The sequence below is a fragment of the Lonchura striata genome, chromosome 15 (assembly GCF_046129695.1).
Source record: "Lonchura striata isolate bLonStr1 chromosome 15, bLonStr1.mat, whole genome shotgun sequence".
Lineage (NCBI taxonomy): Eukaryota > Metazoa > Chordata > Aves > Passeriformes > Estrildidae > Lonchura > Lonchura striata.
In genome coordinates this window covers 15,608,653-15,630,449 of record NC_134617.1, presented here as the reverse complement: position 1 = coordinate 15,630,449, position 21,797 = coordinate 15,608,653, and the positions used below count along the sequence as shown (strand labels likewise).

General features: G+C 55.7%; 2 protein-coding genes and 1 pseudogene across 2 annotated transcripts in view; all 3 read right to left on the bottom strand.

The window, feature by feature from the left end:
- LOC110481538 (protocadherin gamma-C5) overlaps nucleotides 1-16,441 on the bottom strand; it is an 81,452-nt gene extending 65,011 nt beyond the window's left edge. The window contains exon 1 of the mRNA XM_077786714.1: nucleotides 13,744-16,441. Within this exon, the coding sequence (XP_077642840.1) occupies nucleotides 13,744-16,194 (2,451 nt within the window). The 5' untranslated portion in view covers nucleotides 16,195-16,441. The remainder of the gene's footprint in view (nucleotides 1-13,743) is intronic.
- On the bottom strand, nucleotides 922-5,410 carry LOC144247130 (protocadherin gamma-A2 pseudogene; annotated as a pseudogene).
- ANKHD1 (ankyrin repeat and KH domain containing 1) overlaps nucleotides 16,246-21,797 on the bottom strand; it is a 77,359-nt gene continuing 71,807 nt past the window's right edge. Inside the window, exons 19-21 of the mRNA XM_077786742.1 lie at nucleotides 18,017-20,898; nucleotides 16,843-16,926; nucleotides 16,246-16,551 (exon numbers count right to left, since the gene is read on the bottom strand). Coding sequence (XP_077642868.1) covers nucleotides 16,246-16,551; nucleotides 16,843-16,926; nucleotides 18,017-20,898 — 3,272 coding nt within the window. The remainder of the gene's footprint in view (nucleotides 16,552-16,842; nucleotides 16,927-18,016; nucleotides 20,899-21,797) is intronic.

Sequence of the window (21,797 nt, the reverse complement as noted above, 5' to 3'; positions counted from 1 at the left end):
AGAATGCAGAAAATTAGTGGGCAGAACTAACTCTTCTACATTTTGGCACTTGGAGTAGAGAAATAATCTCAGTCTTTAGCAGAGAATGAATATGGGGTATCCTCTTCCCAAAGCTCGCATTATGGCAATTACCACAATTGCACAATGAAGCTATTAGTTACAAACATCAGATAAGCCAGCAAAGACACAGGAAGGACCAGCCAGGGCTCCTAGTACAGCTGGAATAAAATCTTGTAGTCAAGACTCCTTGAGAACACAGAAGTCACCTGCTGGCCTAGACCATGTTCTTTAACACGCACCATCACACCATAGACTTGACACAGCCATCTTTACATCTCTGTCATGAAGGTGGAGGATAGTTTCGTTTGACCATTAGAGAACTGTGAATAAATTTCTAACTTCAGTAAGGCAAAAAGGAGAAGCTCTCGAGGACAAAATAAAATGGTGAAAATCTGCAAGGGGTCATTCTCTCCCTCCTCACCTTGCCACCCATAACCTGACACTCTCCCCTTCTCCCCTGGTATGGCTCTTGACGTAACAGAAATTTTCAAGCTAAGGCCTATCCGGTCCTCAAAAAATAAAAATTAAAAGACGTGAGGTCAGCAAATTTTCTCTACTGCTTCCTCCAAGGGCCCTTCATACACAACCACATACATTCTTCCAGAGGGTGCACAAAGACCAGAATATAGATGAATGCAAGAACAATTCTTGCTCACGTCTTATCGTGAGAAAAACGAAAAGCTGAGGAATACAAACAATGTCAGCATCACATTCAGGAGTATATCACATCACTCAAACAAACGTGATGTCGGGAACACATCTGAATTTGCTAATAATGCGACCTTCCCTTAACTTACAGCACAAGGTATCCATTCAAAAGACGTAAGGCAGAGATGAAAAATATATTATATTGTTAAGGGAAGAAAGTGAGAAATGACCTGGCAGCACATAACAAAATCAAAGACCTGGAAAAAAGCTGCAGCTGGCAGCAGCATCACTTCTATATCCTCCAACAACAGCACATGAGTCCTTCCCCCGTGGCAGGACTAACTAAAGCCTCTCTGAATGAAAATTTTACCATCTGGCATATGTAACTCACCGAAGGAGGGGCGGGATCGGCGGGGAGGGCGCCGGCGGGATCGTGGTCCCCGAGCAGCGGCGCGGGCTCGTCGGGCGGCGGCCGGGCCGGGAGGGTGTCGCAGCAGCTGCCGGCCGAGAAGCGCAGCTGGCTCTTGCGCGAGTCGGCCGTGAGCGACACCTCGTGCGAGTAGGACTGGAGGAAGGCGCGCACGCCGTCGATGCCCACGAAGTGCGACACGGGCACGCCGCGCAGGGCGCCGCTGTCCGCCGGCAGCAGCTGCTGGCGGCGCCAGCGCCGCAGGCGCAGCGCCAGCAGCAGCAGCAGGAAGGCCACGAAGAGGCACGACACGGCGGCCACGGCCAGCACGAGCCAGCGCGTCAGGCTGGCGGCCGGCTCGCCCGGCGCCGCCGCCTCGTCGGCCGCGCTGCCCAGCTCGGCCAGCAGCTCGGCCACGCTCTCGGCCAGCACCACGCTCAGCGTGGCCGTGGCCGACAGCGCCGGCCGCCCGTGGTCCTTCACCAGCACCACCAGGCTGTGGCGCGCCGCGTCGCGGGCCAGCGGCGAGCGCGCCGTGCGCACCTCGCCGCTGTGCAGCCCCACGCGGAACAGCCCCGGCTCCGTGGCCTTGGCCAGCTCGTAGGACAGCCACGCGTTCTGCCCTGCGTCCGCGTCCACCGCCACCACCTTGGCCACCAGCGCGCCGGCCTCCGACCAGCGCGGCGCCAGCTCCACGCCCGACCACGCGGCACCCGAGCCCAGAGCTGCCGCCGCCGGCGGGTACAGCACCTGCGGCGCGTTGTCGTTCTCGTCCACGATCTGCAGCCGCACCGACACGTTGCTGCCCAGCGCCGGCGCGCCGCCGTCCTCCGCACGCACCCACAGCTGCAGCTCGCGCAGCTGCTCGTAGTCGAAGGAGCGCAGCGCGTACAGCGCGCCCGTCTCCGCCTGCACCGACACGAACGACGACAGCGGCGCGCCCCGCACCCGCCCCTCCGCCAGCCGGTAGCGCACGCGCGCGTTCTGCCCCCAGTCCGCGTCCGTGGCGCGCACCCTCAGCACCAGCGCGCCCGCCGCGTTGTTCTCCGCCAGCCGCGCGCTGTAGCGCTCCTCCGCGAACACCGGCGCGTTGTCGTTCACGTCCAGCACCCGCAGCGCCAGCACCGCGCTGCTCTGCAGCGCCGGCGACCCGCCGTCGGCCGCTCGCACCGTCACGTTGTACTCGGACACCTGCTCCCGGTCCAGCTCTCTCGCTGTCACCACGCTGTAGTAACTGCCCTTCAAGCTCTGCATCCGGAACGGGACGTCCTTGTCGAGCAAGCAGCGCACCGCGCCGTTGGCCCCCGAGTCCCGATCCTCCACGTGCAGCAGGGCTACCAGAGTCCCCGGAGGAGAGTCCTCAGAGATCCCTCTCAGCTGAGATGTTACTGTCAGTGCAGGAGCGTTGTCGTTGACGTCTGTCACAGTGATCACAACTTTGGCTGTGTCGAAAAGGCTGCCGCCATCCCGCGATTGAATCTCCAGCTCATAAGCATCCTCTTGCTCGAAGTCCAGGCTTCGCATAAGGATGATCTCTCCAGACTCAGAATTCAGATCGAAAATACCCAATGCCACGTCAGTCTGTTTCTTCAACGAGTATTTCACGTGTCCATTCGACCCCTCGTCGGCGTCAGAAGCTGTTACGGTGAGGAGGACAGAGCCCACGAGCACGTCCTCGGGCACACGCACCGTGTACTCCGCCTGGCTGAACACGGGCGCGTTGTCGTTCGCGTCCAGCACCGTCACGCGGATCCGAGCCGTGCCCGTCCGTGCCGGATCACCGCCGTCCATCGCCCTCAGCACCAGCTCGTGAAACGCCGCCTCCTCCCGGTCCAGCGCCTTCGCCAGCACCAGCTCGGGACGCTGATCGCCGCCGGGGCCCGCCTGCACGGCCAGCGAGAAGTGCTCGTCGCCGCTCAGCTCGTAGCTCTGCAGGGAATTCCGGCCCGCATCCGGGTCGTGAGCCTCGGCCAGGGGAAACCGAGAGCCCGTGGCTGTTGTCTCACTCATCCTCAGCTCTGTTTCTGCCTCTCAGAAGCTGGGTGCGTTGTCGTTGATGTCCGTGATTTCCACTTCGATTCCATAAACCTGCATCTGTCCCTCCACTATCAGCTCACAGCGCAGCACGCATTGCTGCACATTCTCGCACAGCTGCTCTCTGTCGATAATTTCCGCCACCACTAAATGTCCCGTCTTCCCGTGCAAACCAAAATATTGATTCCTACCTTCCGAAATAATGCGGACTCCGTGACCTAGGAACGCCGGCAGCCGCAGCCCCAGGTCCTTGGCCACGTCGCCCACGAACGAGCCCTTGGGCATCTCCTCGGGCACGGAGTAGCGCAGCTGCCCCCACGCCGCCTCCCACGCTGCCAGCAGCACGGCCCAGAGCAGAGCTCGCTGCCGCCGGCCCCAGCGCCTCCCCGCCGCGCACATCTCTACAGCGGCTCCGCCAGTACCGTAACACCGCCGATCCAATCCCGCTGCCACTCAATTCTCTCAGCTTCTGCACCGTGCACAGCTGCCGGTCCCTCCGCCTAGCTGCAGAGTGGGCCAGCACCGCGGGGATGATCGCAGACCGCAGGTTCGGACAGGGAGCGAGCGGCCGAGCGAGCGGATCCGCAGCGGGCGGGGCTGCGGCGCTCCGAGCTCCTCTCGCTCCTCTCGGTCAGCAGCGGCGCCCGCAGCCTCCTCCCGGCACTGCAGGCACCGGGCGCCGCCGAGCGCCGCGGTCCTGCCTTGCTGCGCACAGGGCACAGTCGCCACCGAGCCGTCACAGGAGATCCAGCGCGGATCTCCGGCCTCCGCATTTCCCCAGCCGATCTCTGCTTTCATCCTCCAGGCTAGCACCATCGGGAGGAAGGCAGAGGCATTTCGGGGGCGTGGTTCTTTAACCGCACCGGAATGTCATTAGATGTAAATTAAAATTTTCAAATTTTATCCTCTAGCTTATTGTTACCCTTATCCTTTGTGTTTCAAAGCATCTTCAAGAACAGGTTCTCAGCGAGAAAACGGGAAGATACCTCATCCCGAAAATACAGAGCTATCAGGTTCATTAACACAAGCTGGACGAGAGCAATTGCATGCTTCTTGAAGGCAGGGAGTTAATTGTTATAGTATTCAATGGTAAGTAAAAATAAAGATGCAGCTGAAACACTCAAAGGAAGCTTTCACGAATTCGAATATTTTAAATCCTATCCTAAGGTATGCCTAAAGCTTTCTTATTTTTTACAGATTTACGTTTAATGAAGTCATTCTAGGATTCCTTTTTTCTGAAATCAATGTGTAAAGCACTGTAGTTCTTTAGTAAACTATTCATCTAAGTATTTCTTAATAACATTGGTACGATATGTGTTCAATAAAATAATGATGGAACCGTAGAACAAAAGTAACAACTCTTGAAACAATGCTGACCACTAATCAATGTGCAATGGTCTTGAATCAAATGCCTAAACCCTCCTCTGGCCGATCTCTCTGATGTGTGATCTCTTCCTATCTCAGACGTCTAATTCCTGTAAATAGAATCGCAACAATGCACTGTTCTCGTTATATACCCGAGTTCCACTAAAACCTCCAACATCTTTGTGAAAAAAGAATACAAAACTAAAAATCTATGAAGCAGAATTCTTTCAGCACTATAACCAGTCTACGAAATATAGATCTTGAACAGCAAAGAGAGCGATCTGCTAGCCAGGATACATAAGCGAAGCAAATTAGTCCCACTAATGTATTCTCCCCCAAAACGGGCTACAATCTCTTTTTTCACTCGGGATGGAGAAATGACCTTTCCATGTTCGTTTCCTATCCACATCTAAAAGGGATCAAACAAAATTTAAAGGACCGGTTTGTGTAAAGCTAGCAACGAGTTCCAAGCACAGCCTTTCAGAACATATCAATCCAGAAGGAAAAAGCTCCAACACCAAATTTAGAGTGCTTTCAATTTTTTTTTTCCTCAACTCCGTCATACAGAATGAGATATTCTCCTTTCACAGAATGCGAAACTGTTTCCATGTTGCTAACACATTCTAATTTCTACAGCTCAAATGCTGAAGACAAAACTTCAAGGCTGAAGCTGAAGCTGTGACCAAGGAAGAACCAAGTGCTTCCTGCTCTGCATGAACGGGGAAAAGCCCCTTCCTTAATCCTGGCCATCACGGAGACAAAACGACAACTCACATCAAGACGACTCCGGAAAACATGGAGAAGCACTGAGAAATGCTGCTACGAGCCGAAAGGAGCTATAGTCAAAGCCTGTCATCTGAGGCTATGACCGAGAAAAAATTAAATTCCGCCGCTAAGTGGAGACACAGCTGATGAGTCCCCAATGACACCTCGCAGAAAACACCTGGGGGAAAAATGAGGACGATTCTGAAACATTTAAAAAAGGAAGAAGCTCAGGCTTTACAGACCTGCGGTGCATCGGGATTGGCGGGAGGCTCTCCCACGAGGAGGTTACTGCTCGGGCTCGGCTTCTCGCAGGAATCGCCGCCCAGAAGCTCCTCCGCCGACAGGACGGGCACCGGCGGCGGCGGCGGCGGCCAAGCGGCCTCGGGCACGGCGCGGGCCGGCGCCGCCACGCACAGGTTGTAGGAGTAGGGCAAGGTGCCCTCGCAGAAGTCGGCCGGGAAGGCGGCGCCGGCCACCGAGAAGCGCTGCGCGCCCAGGCAGCGCAGCACGGCGGGCGGCCCGGCCCGGCGCAGCCGCGCCAGCACGGCCAGCGCCACGCTCAGCACCAAGAGCGCCGAGAGCAGCGCCAGCGCCAGCACCAGGTAGAACTGCAGCTCGGCCGCCGCCGCCGCCGCCTCGGCGCCCGCCGCCCGCTCGCTCAGCTCCGGCAGCGCCTCCTGCAAGCTCTCGGCCAGCACCACGTGCAGCGTGGCCGTGGCCGACAGCGCCGGCTGCCCGTGGTCCTTCACCACGGCCACCACTCGCTGCTTGGCCGCGTCCCGCTCGGACACGGCCCGCGCCGTGCGCACCTCGCCGCTGTGCAGCCCCACGCGGAACAGCGCCGGCTCCGACGCCTGCACCAGCTCGTAGGACAGCCACGCGTTGCGCCCCGCGTCCGCGTCCACCGCCACCACCTTGGCCACCAGGTAGCCGGCCTCGGCGGAACGCGGCACCACCTCGAAAGGAGGCGGCGCCCCTGCCGCCGCCTCGCCCGCCGCCGCCGCCGCCGCCGGCCACAGCACCCGGGGCGCGTTGTCGTTGCGGTCCAGCACGAAGACGCGCACCGTGGCCGTGGAGCTGCGCGCCGGCGAGCCGCCGTCCTGCGCCCGCACCGCCAGCGTGAACTCGCGGCACTGCTCGTAGTCCAAGGAGCGCTGCGCGTACAGCGCGCCGCTCCGCGCCTCCACCGACACGAGCGGCGCCGCGCCCGCCGCGCCCGCGCTGCCGCCCGCCAGCCAGTAGCTCACGCGCCCGTTGGCGCCCGCGTCCGCGTCCCGCGCCTGCACGCGCAGCACCAGCGCGCCCGCCGCGTTGTTCTCCGCCACGTACGCGCTGTACGCCGCCTCCTCGAACACCGGCGCGTTGTCGTTCACGTCCGACACCTCCAGCACCAGCTCCGTGCTGCTCCACAGCGCCGGCCTGCCCCGGTCCCGGGCCACCACCGTCACGCGGTGCTCGGACGCCTGCTCTCGGTCCAGCGCACCCGCCGTCACCACCTTGTACGAGCCGCCCGAGGACGCCACGATCGACAGCGGCGCCTCTCCTGACAGCTCACACGACACCTGGCCGTTCTCGCCCGAGTCCAGGTCATTTACGTTCAAGAGAGCTACCACGGTGCCCACCGGAGCGTCTTCAGGCACCGGGCTCGAGAGCGACAGAATTGTGATCTCAGGTCGGTTATCATTTACATCAAGCACCTCCACCTCCACCTTGGAGTGTGCCACCAAACCGCCGCCATCCGTCGCCTCCGCAGTCAGGCTGAACATGCGCGTGTCCTCAAAGTCCAGAGCTTCCTACAGGGTGATCGTTCCTCTCTGGGCATCTACTACGAACTTCTGAAGCACTTTAGTCGGCATTTTCCCGAAACCATAAGTAATGTGTGCGTTGGTGCCGGCGTCGGCATCAGAGGCAGAGATGTTCACCACTATCGATCCCGGAGGCGTGTCCTCACGCAGGCTCACACGGTACCGGTCCTGCGCGAACACGGGTGGGTTGTCATTGGCGTCGGTGACGTTGATCCAGAGCTCGGCGGTGCCAGTCCGAGGTGGGTCTCCCCCATCCAGTGCTGTCAGCAGCAGCCGCAGGCTCGGCTCACTCTCCCGGTCCAGTGAGCGGCGCAGCACCAGCTCTGCAGATTTGCTGCCGTCTTGGCTCTCTTTCACCTCCACCGTGAAATACCCATTAGGCTCCAGCTCATAGCCTTGTAGTGAGTTACTACCCGTGTCCGGATCCTCTGCCATACCCAAGTAAAACCGGGCACCGGGAGAAGTCAACTCGTTGATCTCCAGTTGGAAACTGTCTTGAAGGAAGCGTGGCGTGTTGTCATTAACATCCGCGATCACCACTTCAACGTGGAAAATGTTCAGCGGGTTGTGCACCAGCACCTCAAAGCTGACGGAGCAGGTCGCCGACTCGCCGCACATCTCCTCCCGGTCCAGCCTCTCGTTCACGTACAGGTTCCCGTTCTCCTCACTCACCGTGAAGTATTGCAGCTGCTTCTTGCCGGCAGACGCCACCTGCAGCTTGCGCGCCGGCAGCTCGTCCGCGCTGAGCCCCAGGTCCCGCGCCAGCGGCCCCACGAGCGAGCCTCTGCCCAGCTCCTCGGGGATGGCGTAGCGGAGCCGCTCGGCCGCCGCCCGGCCCCACACGCACAGCAGCACCGCGGCCAGCAGCGCTCGCCCGCCGCCCAGCCCGCGCCTCTGCCGCCGCCTCACCGCCATTCTCTGCCGCCGGCGCTCGCCGCGCTCCTGCCTCCCGCCGCTGCCCCGCTTCCCTTGCAGCCGCTCTCGCCACGCAGCGCAGGGGCCGCCGCAGCGCAGCCAGCCCGCTCGGGCCGCCTCTCCCCGCCTCTCGCCGCCGCCGCCGCTGCTGCCGGTGGCGGTGCCGCTGCCGCTGCGGCCGGCGCCGGGCGAGCGAGCAGCCTGCGGGGGCAGGACGCTGCGGCGGCGGCGGCGGCGGCTCCAGCGCCGCTCGGCGGCGGCCAACAGCGGCACCCGGAGGCGCCGCCGCGCCACTGCAGCCGCCGGACGGCCGCGCTCAAGGGGGCCCGGCTTGGGCGGGGCTCGGCGGCGGCACCGGGCCCGGGTTCCGCCGCCACCGCCGACAGCAAGAGCAGACCCACTTGCTTAACGACAGGGAGGAACCCTTATGATTGCACTAGCAATATCCATGCGATATTGCATTGTAGCTGCAAGAGACATGGAAACAAGTATTACACCTTATCAAAGATTTTTTCACACTCTGGTTTCAGATGGCACAAAAATCAGAAAGGAAATATGTGCTCCTAAAATACAAATTGTTTTCCTCATGCACATTCAAAGAATTGAAGCCAAAATTTATAAATAAGATTGCTGAGATAATTGACAATTGTTCCTGTGGTGGCTCAGATACTGTTTGCTCATCAACTGTGCAAAACCCATGTAAATCAAAAGGACGTTTTTGCAGTGATTAACACTTGCAGAGAAATATGAAGCTCAGAAACGGTGATTCTGCTCTCAGAAAAATGACAAAGTGCATACAAATGGCAGAGACTAAGAAAGTGCAAAGCAGTACAGACTCTGTCTTGTGTCTGTCCTTAGAATGACTCTCCTTTCATACAAAAAATCTTCTGTACTTTCGGTGGAAACTCAATAAAAAGGGCCTGCCACAATTCTTGATTTAATATTTCCATTATTTTGATTTTCCTAACCTTTACGCAAAAGTCCCAACATCTCCCCAGTACATTATGGGACTGCAAAATCAGCCAAATGGTTTTCAATTAATTCTGAAGATTCATATACAAACCTCAAACTTCCATCTGACCCCATTAGAGAGGGGGAGATATTTCAGTACTGTGATTTTATGGTGCTTCACCTCAAGACAGCCTTAAAAATTCTTTCCCATGGAAACACACTGAGGCCTCAAGGTGCAAGTTAGGCAAGCTGCAGGAATATTAAAGGACTATGAGGTCCCTCTGACTGGACTAAATGACTTTACTAAGCAACAGAACAACAGAAATCCTTGGCACTCACAATAGCAAAGAAGCTAAACAAAATACCTCCCACTGCCATCCATGGGGCCAATCATTGGCTACTGTGACACGTCAGGGCCTGAGCAGTGCAGGAAATCACAGACAGCAGCACGTAGCCGTGTAATCCTCAGAGACACAAGAAGAATCCCCAGGGAAGTGGAATTGGACAGCAACATTTTACAGCTACCCACTTGAGTTAAACAATTTTTCATTTTCCTCACACACAACATTCTGTCTTCATTTGCTTCTCAATGGAAGTTACTATTTCCTGCACGGCAGCACTCACGAGGGGGAAAGAAACATGAACCATGGCCTGCCAGGAAACAGAGCCTGAACTGAGACCCAAGGTGGAAAATGTAATTACCACTTTCATGAACTCTTTATCAAGCTATGCACTTCCTCTCTTATCACATGCACAGATCCACAAAAATGTGGCTTCTCCTAAGGTCATTTTTACATCTCCTAACATATGACAAAATTAGAACAGAGATGAACCCCCTTCACAGGTCCTCATTGCACATCAGCTGTAATGACATGTCAAGAAAAGAAAAAAGGAACCCACACAAGCATTGCAGGTATACAATAGGAGTTCTTTCAGAGAAGCTCACCAGGAGGAAATCTCAGCCTTTTCTGTGGGCAAGGAAATTCATCCCTGAGAGCACCTGGAACCCACTGAGGTCTCAGGCTGGAAGTGTGACCTTGAAATCTTCTTCTGGACTACAAGTGTGACTTGACTGCATCAAACACTCAAGAGCTTCACCAGCTTTCCTGGCCTGGTCATGCCCCACAGATTTGAAGGCCTCGATTTAAAGGCCTAACAGAGTTTGAAGGCCTAACAAAGTTTAAAAGGCCTAACTAAGTTTAAAACACCAAACTAATTTTAAAGGCCTAACAGATTTTGAAGGCCTAACTAACTTTGAAGGCCTAACTAAGTTTAAAGGCCTAAGTAACTTTCAAGGCCTACCTTGTGTCAGCTGTAGCAAGTACATAAGAAACACATATAATATACATAGGTAAGACCCTCCAAGTAATTTCTTTGAAGAAAAAGCAAACAAAAATGCACAGAACCATAACTATGTGATCCATTTGACACCTAGGAAATACTGAATATCCACACCAACCCATTAGATTTTTCAGCAGCTCTTTCACCTGCCCTGTCTCTGTGCAGGCAGAATGCTCAGACATCACCCAACAGGGACCCCTTTGCAGACAGACACCAGTGGAAGAAGTTTTCCACACAACTTCTCCTTATGGAGAACAGGGATCACAACACAGGTCCACCCATATGGACTCTGCTCATCACTGATACTTGAAGAAATGTAACATGTTCTAACAGGCATAAGCAATAGGCAACTCAATTAAAGACTCAGGTCACAATCAACTCAAAGACATCATCATTCTTCCTAAGCACATGGACATTCTAGAACATATGTCACTCTGCAACCATTAATGTGATGTTTATGTCCACATCCAACAGCTACCGCTCACAGGGAAGAGGTGTATCAGACATGACAGAAGATAAAATTAATGACTTTCTGACACATGCTTCAAATAAAAAGCCCCAAACCCACATTCTGCAGGTAAATTCAACTCTCCCATTCCTGCAATCTTACCAATTTCACTACCAACAAACTATCAGCAGTAACATCATACAAGCAAGAGCCATTAATAACATCTGAAGGTCTGCTCAAGGCTTGGGAAAGCTTAGTACAACCACAATGAAATTCTACCTCATAACTTAACAAGGACATATAGCTGGAGAAATGACATTTCCCACAGCATTTCTTAGACACAGAACCCCTGAAGCATGCACTTTCCTGGGCATTGCTTGCAGACAAATTCATTGGAGGATTGCCATCCTCCTCTGGACACAGGAAAAGGGCACTTGATATAAGTGGCACAGGCCTTGGCACTAGGCATGACATGAAGGCACACCCAGATTACTGGATCATTGAACCCACCTTTGTCTGCTTAGGGGCCAGTCTCTCCCTGTCAAGTAAGATCAGTGATTTTATTTTCAGATAAAGTTTCAGACACACGCAGGCCCACCTTTACCTGGTCATGAAAAACAAGTCAGCAGTTTAACTATTATTCACACAGAGTAGCCCATTACAGGAAAGCAAATGTATGAATCCACATTTTGATCATTTCTAATCTGAGCATATTCATTTTGTGTAGTCCAGCAATGGACCATTGAAGTTAAAGAAACACCTGCTGTCTCTCCAGCAGTACTTCCTCCCTCCACTGCACCTGCAAGAGTCTCTTCAAACTCATTACAGATTGTATGGTTTATTGTCATTAGCAAATGTACTCCATTGCAAGAAAAGTTGCAGAGACAATCTACAATGGCTACAATCTAAAATATTTGACTTCTTAACGTGTGCACCTGAGAAATAAGACAAATTCTTCCATTAAAAATTGAAGGAAACACATGTATCAATGACTTTCCCTGTCGTGTTGTAAAAATGAAAGGCACATATGGGACAGCCAAGCAAATGTAAGAGCTGAGATCAAATATTATCGGATACAAAGGCCCAGTTTGAGATCAGTACAAACAACAAGACAATAAGATAACATCTGAAGAAATGAAGGGATCATGCTCCCCTGGATTATAGCTCTTGGAGGAAATACATAATCTAAATATTAAAAGTAGGGATGTAATGAATTTCCTTATTGCAAAGCTCCCATTGTGACATTTCAGATTGGAATATACAAGGCTATTTATTAAATACATTCCATTAACCTGTAAATACCCCACGGCTCTCAATAGAACTGCAGTAATATCTGTTAAGACACACATATTGGGAGGGAGCAAATTGCATTACATTATACTAGAAATGGACACTGAAATCTTGTATCCATTAGCAGTCTTTCACACACATGAAAAGTAAATTTTAAGGAATTTTGAGATTTTAGAGGAGCTAAGATTTTATTTAGAAATAAGCCTTAATAGATTTAATTAAAATAAATTAGTAGGTCTTGATGAAGTTAGGAGTTAATAGTTAATTAAGAATTGATTGCTTGTCAGCACAAATATTTATTTAGCTGGGTTTATAATCAAGAATATAGAAACTGACAAAGAGCTTTTAGGAACATAAGACAATTGTGGGCCTCCTCTTTTCTGAAACCAATTGAAGACAAGGAATGGGAGTTCTACCAAGAGTTCATTTGACGTATTTGGATTGAAAAGGTAGAAAGGTCAGAACGAGGAAGACTTCATTTACTTTCTCATTTTGGGACCGCTGACCCATTTCAAGGGACAAACTACGCATGCTTAATAGCTTTTGGAGTGATTAGCATACAAAACGGGGAAGGGGATGTAACAAAATGATGAATATGTATTTGTATTTTGTGTATTCAATACTTGTATGGATAAAAAGGCTCTGTAGTCACCTGGAAGGTGCGGTGTGTATTTGGGAGCTATCTCACACACTACCCGGTGTCGAATAAACATACACATTCTAACTTTAAACTGTTAGAGAGTTTTTGTTCGTCACAGTTGGATATCGGTACTAGAACAATCTCCATTTTTTTTTAATAAATCACACATAGCCCAGTATTTGCATCTCCTGAATCTAAAATCTTGTATATTGTTTCTTGACCTTGATACTTTGAAAGAGGGTTCCATCAAAAATGCCAGTTATTCAGACTGTTTCCCTTCAATATGCACCAGGACAGCCTATGGCCTTAAAACAGGTATCCTTGTAACTCTGTACGACGAGGAAAGAAATATTTGTCTGCCAAATATATCTCTGATACGAAGCACGAAGGAGGTGAAACACTACATGTCCATCAAAAGATACTGAGGAAGTGAGGATAATATAATATAGAAACAAGTTAATTTCAAAAAATTACGCCAAGAGCAGTCTCCCTTATCCTGCATCCCTCACAAGTTGAAAAACTCAGACCCGACCGCATGTCCATCATGGTGCAGCAAGAAGCCCCGCAATCAGCACGTCCCTAAAAGATACTTTTCCATCCTTGTCAGCAAACATTGATCTGAAGGACAGAGAAAAGCCAGAAAAGAGTAGAGAAGCAACAGAATAAGGAATAGTGGAGAAAAAAAGCTTGGCAAGACACCTGAATCAGCAAAGAATGAAAACTACAATTTGCTACTAATACAACCAATCCATTCACAACAGCTTATACCGAAACGCTCATGGGTATTTCACATTTCACGGCACAGAAACTACTTAGTGCCTGATGAAACCACAAACACTCACGAATTCCTAGCCAACATCTACGCCAATATATGTACGTTCAGACTGAATCTGAAACCAGTGCGTGGAGCCTTCCTCCACCTCACACTGCAAGAACCACAAGAAAATCCGTCACCGAAGCTATGCCTTACTTGTCAGAATACTTCCCTACTAAGGACAGAGACCGGAGGGGAAAAGGACAGGGAAGTAGGAGGAGGAAGGGCCACGGACAGAATTCGACCCGAGAAACTCACCGAGGGTGCCGTGGGATCCATGGGGAGGGCGCCGGCAGGATCGTGGTCCCCGAGCAGCGGCGCGGGCTCGTCGGGCGGCGGCCGGGCCGGGAGGGTGTCGCAGCAGCTGCCGGCCGAGAAGCGCAGCTGGCTCTTGCGCGAGTCGGCCGTGAGCGACACCTCGTGCGAGTAGGACTGGAGGAAGGCGCGCACGCCGTCGATGCCCACGAAGTGCGACACGGGCACGCCGCGCAGGGCGCCGCTGTCCGCCGGCAGCAGCTGCTGGCGGCGCCAGCGCCGCAGGCGCAGCGCCAGCAGCAGCAGCAGGAAGGCCACGAAGAGGCACGACACGGCGGCCACGGCCAGCACGAGCCAGCGCGTCAGGCTGGCGGCCGGCTCGCCCGGCGCCGCCGCCTCGTCGGCCGCGCTGCCCAGCTCGGCCAGCAGCTCGGCCACGCTCTCGGCCAGCACCACGCTCAGCGTGGCCGTGGCCGACAGCGCCGGCCGCCCGTGGTCCTTCACCAGCACCACCAGGCTGTGGCGCGCCGCGTCGCGGGCCAGCGGCGAGCGCGCCGTGCGCACCTCGCCGCTGTGCAGCCCCACGCGGAACAGCCCCGGCTCCGTGGCCTTGGCCAGCTCGTAGGACAGCCACGCGTTCTGCCCCGCGTCCGCGTCCACCGCCACCACCTTGGCCACCAGCGCGCCGGCCTCCGACCAGCGCGGCGCCAGCTCTACGCCCGACCACGCGGCGCCCGAGCCCAGAGCTGCCGCCGCCGGCGGGTACAGCACCTGCGGCGCGTTGTCGTTCTCGTCCACGATCTGCAGCCGCACCGACACGTTGCTGCCCAGCGCCGGCGCGCCGCCGTCCTCCGCACGCACCCACAGCTGCAGCTCGCGCAGCTGCTCGTAGTCGAAGGAGCGCAGCGCGTACAGCGCGCCCGTCTCCGCCTGCACCGACACGAACGACGACAGCGGCGCGCCCCGCACCCGCCCCTCCGCCAGCCGGTAGCGCACGCGCGCGTTCTGCCCCCAGTCCGCGTCCGTGGCGCGCACCCTCAGCACCAGCGCGCCCGCCGCGTTGTTCTCCGCCAGCCGCGCGCTGTAGCGCTCCTCCGCGAACACCGGCGCGTTGTCGTTCACGTCCAGCACCCGCAGCGCCAGCACCGCGCTGCTCTGCAGCGCCGGAGACCCGCCGTCGGCCGCTTGCACCGTCACGTTGTACTCCGACACCTGCTCCCGGTCCAGCTCTCTCGCTGTCACCACACGGTAGTAGTCATCATAAGACTTCTCTAGGCGGAACGGGACATCCCCTTGGAGCAAGCAGCGCACATCACCGTTTGCTCCCGAGTCGCGGTCCTGCACACGTAGCAGGGCAACAACAGTTTCCGGAGGGGCATCCTCCGGGATCTCTTTCAGCTTTGATGATACACTTATTTCGGGCGCATTGTCATTCACATCAGTTACGGTGATTGTGACTTTTGCAGTGTCAAAAAGAGCTCCACTATCATGGGCCTGCACCTCCAGTTCGTACGAAACTCCTTCCTCAAAATCCAGGATCCTCGATAGTTTGAGCGCTCCAGTTTCAGTATCCAGATGGAAAATATCCGATTGCATGTCGGTCGCTTTCTTCATAGAGTACTTCACGAGCCCGTATAACCCGTCGTCATCGTCTGTGGCCGTGACGGTGACGAGGACAGAACCCACGGGCATATCCTCGGGCACACGCACCGTGTACTCCGCCTGGCTGAACACGGGCGCGTTGTCGTTCGCGTCCAGCACCGTCACGCGGATCCGAGCCGTGCCCGTCCGTGCCGGATCGCCGCCGTCCATCGCCCTCAGCACCAGCTCGTGAAACGCCGCCTCCTCCCGGTCCAGCGCCTTCGCCAGCACCAGCTCGGGACGCTGATCGCCGCCGGGGCCCGCCTGCACGGCCAGCGAGAAGTGCTCGTCGCCGCTCAGCTCGTAGCTCTGCAGGGAATTCCGGCCCATATCGGGGTCATGAGCCCTGGGAAGTGGAAACCTTGCCCCCGGGGCTCTCATCTCGCTCATTCTCAGCTCTGTTTCTGCTTCTCTGAAGGTGGGCGCGTTGTCGTTAATATCTGTGATTTCTACTTCGATTCCGTAAACCTGCATCTGCCCCTCCACTATCAGCTCACAGCGCAGCACGCATTTCTCCACCAGCCGGCACAGATGCTCTCTGTCGATCCTCTCTGCCGTCACTAAATGTCCCGTCTTCCCGTGCAGAGAGAAGTATTGAGTCCTACCTCTTTCTGTAATGTGGGCCCCGCGGTCTCCGAGCGCCGACAGCTGCAGCCCCAGGTCCTTGACCACGTCACCCACGAACGAGCCCTTGGGCATCTCCTCGGGCACGGAGTAGCGCAGCTGCCCCCACGCCGCCTCCCACGCTGCCAGCAGCACGGCCCAGAGCAGAGCTCGCTGCCGCCGGCCCCAGCGCCTCCCCGCCGTGCACATCTCCGCAGCGGCACCGCCTGAACTGCAAACACGTCGGCTGCTCCCTGCCGGTCACTCCGCCGATCCCGCTCCCGTTCTGCTCTCCACTCGCTTCTTCCGGCACCGCCGCCTCTCCGCAGCACGGTTCCGCACCACAGGGACGACCGCAGACCGCTCGGTAGCCGAGCTTAATACGGAGCGAGAGACCGAGCGGATCCGCAGCGGGCGGGGCTGCGGCGCTCCGAGCTCCTCTCGCTCCTCTCGGTCAGCAGCGGCGCCCGCAGCCTCCTCCCGGCACTGCAGGCACCGAGCGCTGCGGGAAGGAGACATTTGCCGCACACACCTCCCGCTTTTCTCCAGCCGATCTCCTCTTCTATGCTCGAACACATCACGATCGTGAGGAAAGCAGAGGTGTCTCGTGAGCGGGGAGTTTTTAACTCACAGAAAAATATTATTTGCTGCCGGCAATATAGGTAAATATCTTGTCTGATTCTATTGTGTAGAAAAGTCTTAGTCCTATCCTATCAGTCTAAAAACACGAGCTGATTCCCTGCTTCTTGAACGACTCGTAGGACAAAAACCAAACAAAAGAGCCTTACAGATACACAATGCGATGATCAAACACAAAACTGTGCCCGCAGGGGTAGCGGAGATATCAGGTTCATTCACCCAACGGCAGAAACCTTGCTTTAAATTCTCCAATTCATACAGGAGACGGTCTAAATTAACTACTGCATAATGCACTATGGCTGACTAAAAAGAGGAGTTTAAAGCCGGAAGAAGGTGGGGCCTAACACAGGCCCTTACAACTGCTATGAGAAAACTCAGGCACCTGCCAGGTGCTCTGGGATGTCTCACTATAGGACATTCATGGGGACAGAGGACAGGAGGAGAAGCCCTGGATACTCAAAGATCACTATCTCCCATCCCCCGATTTCAGAATGTAGGTTCCTGGAGCACTTTTCACTGCGTGTACTACAGCTAACATAGAATCAGGAAGTATCTGCAATGAATCTTGCCAGAATAAGCAAAGTAAATACAAGCTTACATTTAGTAAGTCGTTCTGTAGTGACAAGAAAGGGCTTTCATTTTCTCAAAACCCAAGGCGAAAGGAGCTTAAGCTTGTTAGTAAAGCATTAATCTAATTCTTTATTATTCACTTTGGTAATATAGATTTTCAAGAAATAACTGTAGAATAGAAATAGAAGAGCTGCATGACCTAAAGAGCGGGCACCATGGATAAATGTACAAATGGACTTCATTCAAGTACTTAAATCGTCATTTTGGCAGATTCTTTGACATTTGATGAATGTTTTCCCATTCTCACTGGTCTATTCTTGTAAAAACCGACACAGTCCATTGACATAATCCCACTGTCAGATTGCCTTTATGAGTATAATAATGAAAAGGAAGAATTACCACGAGGGTTTGCAACCTGCCTTCCACTGGAATCCATATGTGCATCATACAGAAAAAAAAAAAAATTATCAGGAAAGAAAAATCCCCAGGATCAAGTGTCAATTTTGTTTTTCCCAAGTCCATCCTACAGATTAAGCACATCTCCATCTATAGAGTAAGATTTGTCTTTACCAGGACTACTAATACAATTTAACACAACATGAAACTTTTAGAAAACTTATATTAGAACATGAAAACGACACCACAGAAAAACCAAAACTACCGCAACTAAATGCTTACTCTTCGAGGGGAGAGTGACTCAGCTTTATCATCTCGTCACGCAGAGACATAGCACCATACCTCACGTATAAAACGCGGCGGAAATGAGAGGAAGAAAGGACGAAATCGCCCGAGGACAACAGTAGCAAAATGCAGATTTACAGACCTGAGGTGCATCGGGGCCGGTGGGCACCACTCCCTCGACGGCACTGCTGTTCAGGCTCGGCTTCTCGCAGGAATCGCCGCCCAGAAGCTCCTCCGCCGACAGGACGGGCACCGGCGGCGGCGGCGGCGGCCAAGCGGCCTCGGGCACGGCGCGGGCCGGCGCCGCCACGCACAGGTTGTAGGAGTAGGGCAAGGTGCCCTCGCAGAAGTCGGCCGGGAAGGCGGCGCCGGCCACCGAGAAGCGCTGCGCGCCCAGGCAGCGCAGCACGGCGGGCGGCCCGGCCCGGCGCAGCCGCGCCAGCACGGCCAGCGCCACGCTCAGCACCAAGAGCGCCGAGAGCAGCGCCAGCGCCAGCACCAGGTAGAACTGCAGCTCGGCCGCCGCCGCCGCCGCCTCGGCGCCCGCCGCCCGCTCGCTCAGCTCCGGCAGCGCCTCCTGCAAGCTCTCGGCCAGCACCACGTGCAGCGTGGCCGTGGCCGACAGCGCCGGCTGCCCGTGGTCCTTCACCACGGCCACCAGTCGCTGCTTGGCCGCGTCCCGCTCGGACACGGCCCGCGCCGTGCGCACCTCGCCGCTGTGCAGCCCCACGCGGAACAGCGCCGGCTCCGACGCCTGCACCAGCTCGTAGGACAGCCACGCGTTGCGCCCCGCGTCCGCGTCCACCGCCACCACCTTGGCCACCAGGTAGCCGGCCTCGGCGGAACGCGGCACCACCTCGAAAGGAGGCGGCGCCCCTGCCGCCGCCTCGCCCGCCGCCGCCGCCGCCACGGGCCACAGCACCCGGGGCGCGTTGTCGTTGCGGTCCAGCACGAAGACGCGCACCGTGGCCGTGGAGCTGCGTGCCGGCGAGCCGCCGTCCTGCGCCCGCACCACCAGCGTGAACTCGCGGCACTGCTCGTAGTCCAAGGAGCGCTGCGCGTACAGCGCGCCGCTCCGCGCCTCCACCGACACGAGCGGCGCCGCGCCCGCCGCGCCCGCGCTGCCGCCCGCCAGCCAGTAGCTCACGCGCCCGTTGGCGCCCGCGTCCGCGTCCCGCGCCTGCACGCGCAGCACCAGCGCGCCCGCCGCGTTGTTCTCCGCCACGTACGCGCTGTACGCCGCCTCCTCGAACACCGGCGCGTTGTCGTTCACGTCCGACACCTCCAGCACCAGCTCCGTGCTGCTCCACAGCGCCGGCCTGCCCCGGTCCCGGGCCACCACCGTCACGCGGTGCTCGGACGCCTGCTCTCGGTCCAGCGCGCCCGCCGTCACCACCTTGTACGAGCCGCCCGACGACGCCACGATCGACAGCGGCGCCTCTCCCGACAGCTCGCACGACACCTGACCGTTCTCGCCCGAGTCCGGATCGTTCACGTTCAGCAGGGCCACCGCGGTGCCGGCAGGCGCGTCCTCAGGCACCGGGCTCGAAAGCGACAGAATTGTGATCTCAGGGGGATTGTCATTCACGTCCAGAACCTCCACCTCCACCTTGCAGTGTGCCACCAAACCACCGATATCTGTCGCCTCCACAGCCAGGCTAAACGTGCTCGTGTCCTCGAAGTCCAGCGCCTCTTGAAGTGTGATCATCCCTCTGTGGCCATCCACCACGAATTTCTGAAGCACCTTGTCCGGCATCTCTCCGAAGCCGTATGTAATGTGTGCGTTGGTGCCTGCATCGGCGTCTGAGGCCGACACATTCAGCACTATTGTTCCAGGAGGCGTGTCCTCACGCAGGCTGACGCGGTACCCGTCCTGCGCGAACACGGGTGGGTTGTCATTGGCGTCGGTGACGTTGATCCAGAGCTCGGCGGTGCCAGTCCGAGGTGGGTCTCCCCCATCCAGTGCTGTCAGCAGCAGCTGCAGGCTGGGCTCGCTCTCCCGGTCCAGTGAGTGGCGCAGCACCAGCTCTGCGGATTTGCTGCCGTCTTGGCTCTCCTTCACCTCCACCGTGAAGTACCCGTTAGCCTCCAGCTCGTAGCCTTGCAGCGAATTACTTCCCACGTCAGGATCCTCGGCTATGCCCAAGTAAAATCGGGCACCGGGTGAAGTAAGTTCGTTTATCTCTAGCTGAAATTTGTTTCGCAGAAAGCGTGGTGAGTTGTCATTCACATCCTCGATCGCCACTTCAACGTGGAAAATGTTCAGCGGGTTCTGCATCAGCACCTCGAAGCTGACGGAGCAGGTCGGCGACGCACTGCACATCTGCTCCCGGTCCAGCCTCTCGTTCACGTACAGGTTCCCGTTCTCCTCACTCACCGTGAAGTATTGCAGCTGCTTCTTGCCGGCAGACGCCACCTGCAGCTTGCGCGCCGGCAGCTCGTCCGCGCTGAGCCCCAGGTCCCGCGCCAGCGGCCCCACGAGCGAGCCTCTGCCCAGCTCCTCGGGGATGGCGTAGCGGAGCCGCTCGGCCGCCGCCCGGCCCCACACGCACAGCAGCACCGCGGCCAGCAGCGCTCGCCCGCCGCCCAGCCCGCGCCTCTGCCGCCGCCTCGCCGCCATTCTCTGCCGCCGGCGCTCGCCGCGCTCCTGCCTCCCGCCGCTGCCCCGCTTCCCTTGCAGCCGCTCTCGCCACGCAGCGCAGGGGCCGCCGCAGCGCAGCCAGCCCGCTCGGGCCGCCTCTCCCCGCCTCTCGCCGCCGCCGCCGCTGCTGCCGGTGGCGGTGCCGCTGCCGCTGCGGCCGGCGCCGGGCGAGCGAGCAGCCTGCGGGGGCAGGACGCTGCGGCGGCGGCGGCGGCGGCTCCAGCGCCGCTCGGCGGCGGCCAACAGCGGCACCCGGAGGCGCCGCCGCGCCACTGCAGCCGCCGGACGGCCGCGCTCAAGGGGGCCCGGCTTGGGCGGGGCTCGGCGGCGGCACCGGGGCCGGGTTCCGCCGCCACCGCCGACAGCAAGAGCAGACCCACTTGCTTAACGACAGGGAGGAACCCTTATGATTGCACTAGCAATATCCATGCGATATTGCATTGTGGCTGTAATAGACATGGAAACAATATTACACCTTATCAAAGATTTTTCCACACTCTGGTTTCAGATGGCACAAAAATCAGAAAGGAAATATGTGCTCCTAAAATACAAATTGTTTTTCTCATGCACATTCAAAGAATTGAAGCCAAAATTTATAAATAAGATTGCTGAGATAATTGACAATTGTTCCTGTGGTGGCTCAGATACTGTTTGCTCATCAACTGTGCAAAACCCATGTAAATCAAAAGGACGTTTTTGCAGTGATTAACACTTGCAGAGAAATATGAAGCCCAGAAACGGTGATTCTGCTCTCAGATAAATGACAATGTGCATACAAATGGTAGAGACTAAGAAAGTGCAAAGCAGTACAGACTCTGTCTTGTGTCTGTCCTTAGAATGACTCTCCTTTCATACAGAAAACCTTCTGTGCTTTTGGTGGAAACTCAAAAAAAAAAGGTCTGCTACAATTATTGATTTAATATTTCCATAGCTTTGATTTTCCTAATCTCTAGGAAAAATTTCCAACAACTCCCCAGTCCATTTTAGGACTGCAAAATCATCTGAATGGTTTTCAATAAATTCTGAAGACTCATATACAAACACCAAACTTTCATCTGACCCCATCAGAGATGTGGAGATATTTCAGTACTGTGATTTTATGGTGCTTCACCTCAAGACAGCCTTAAAAATTCTTTCCCAGAGCATGTGGAAACACACTGAGGCCTCAAGGTGCAAGCTAGGCAAGCTGCAGGAATATTAAAGGACTATGAGGTCCCTCTGACTGGACTAAATGACTTTACTAAGCAACAGAACAAAAGAAATCCTTGGTACTTACAATAGC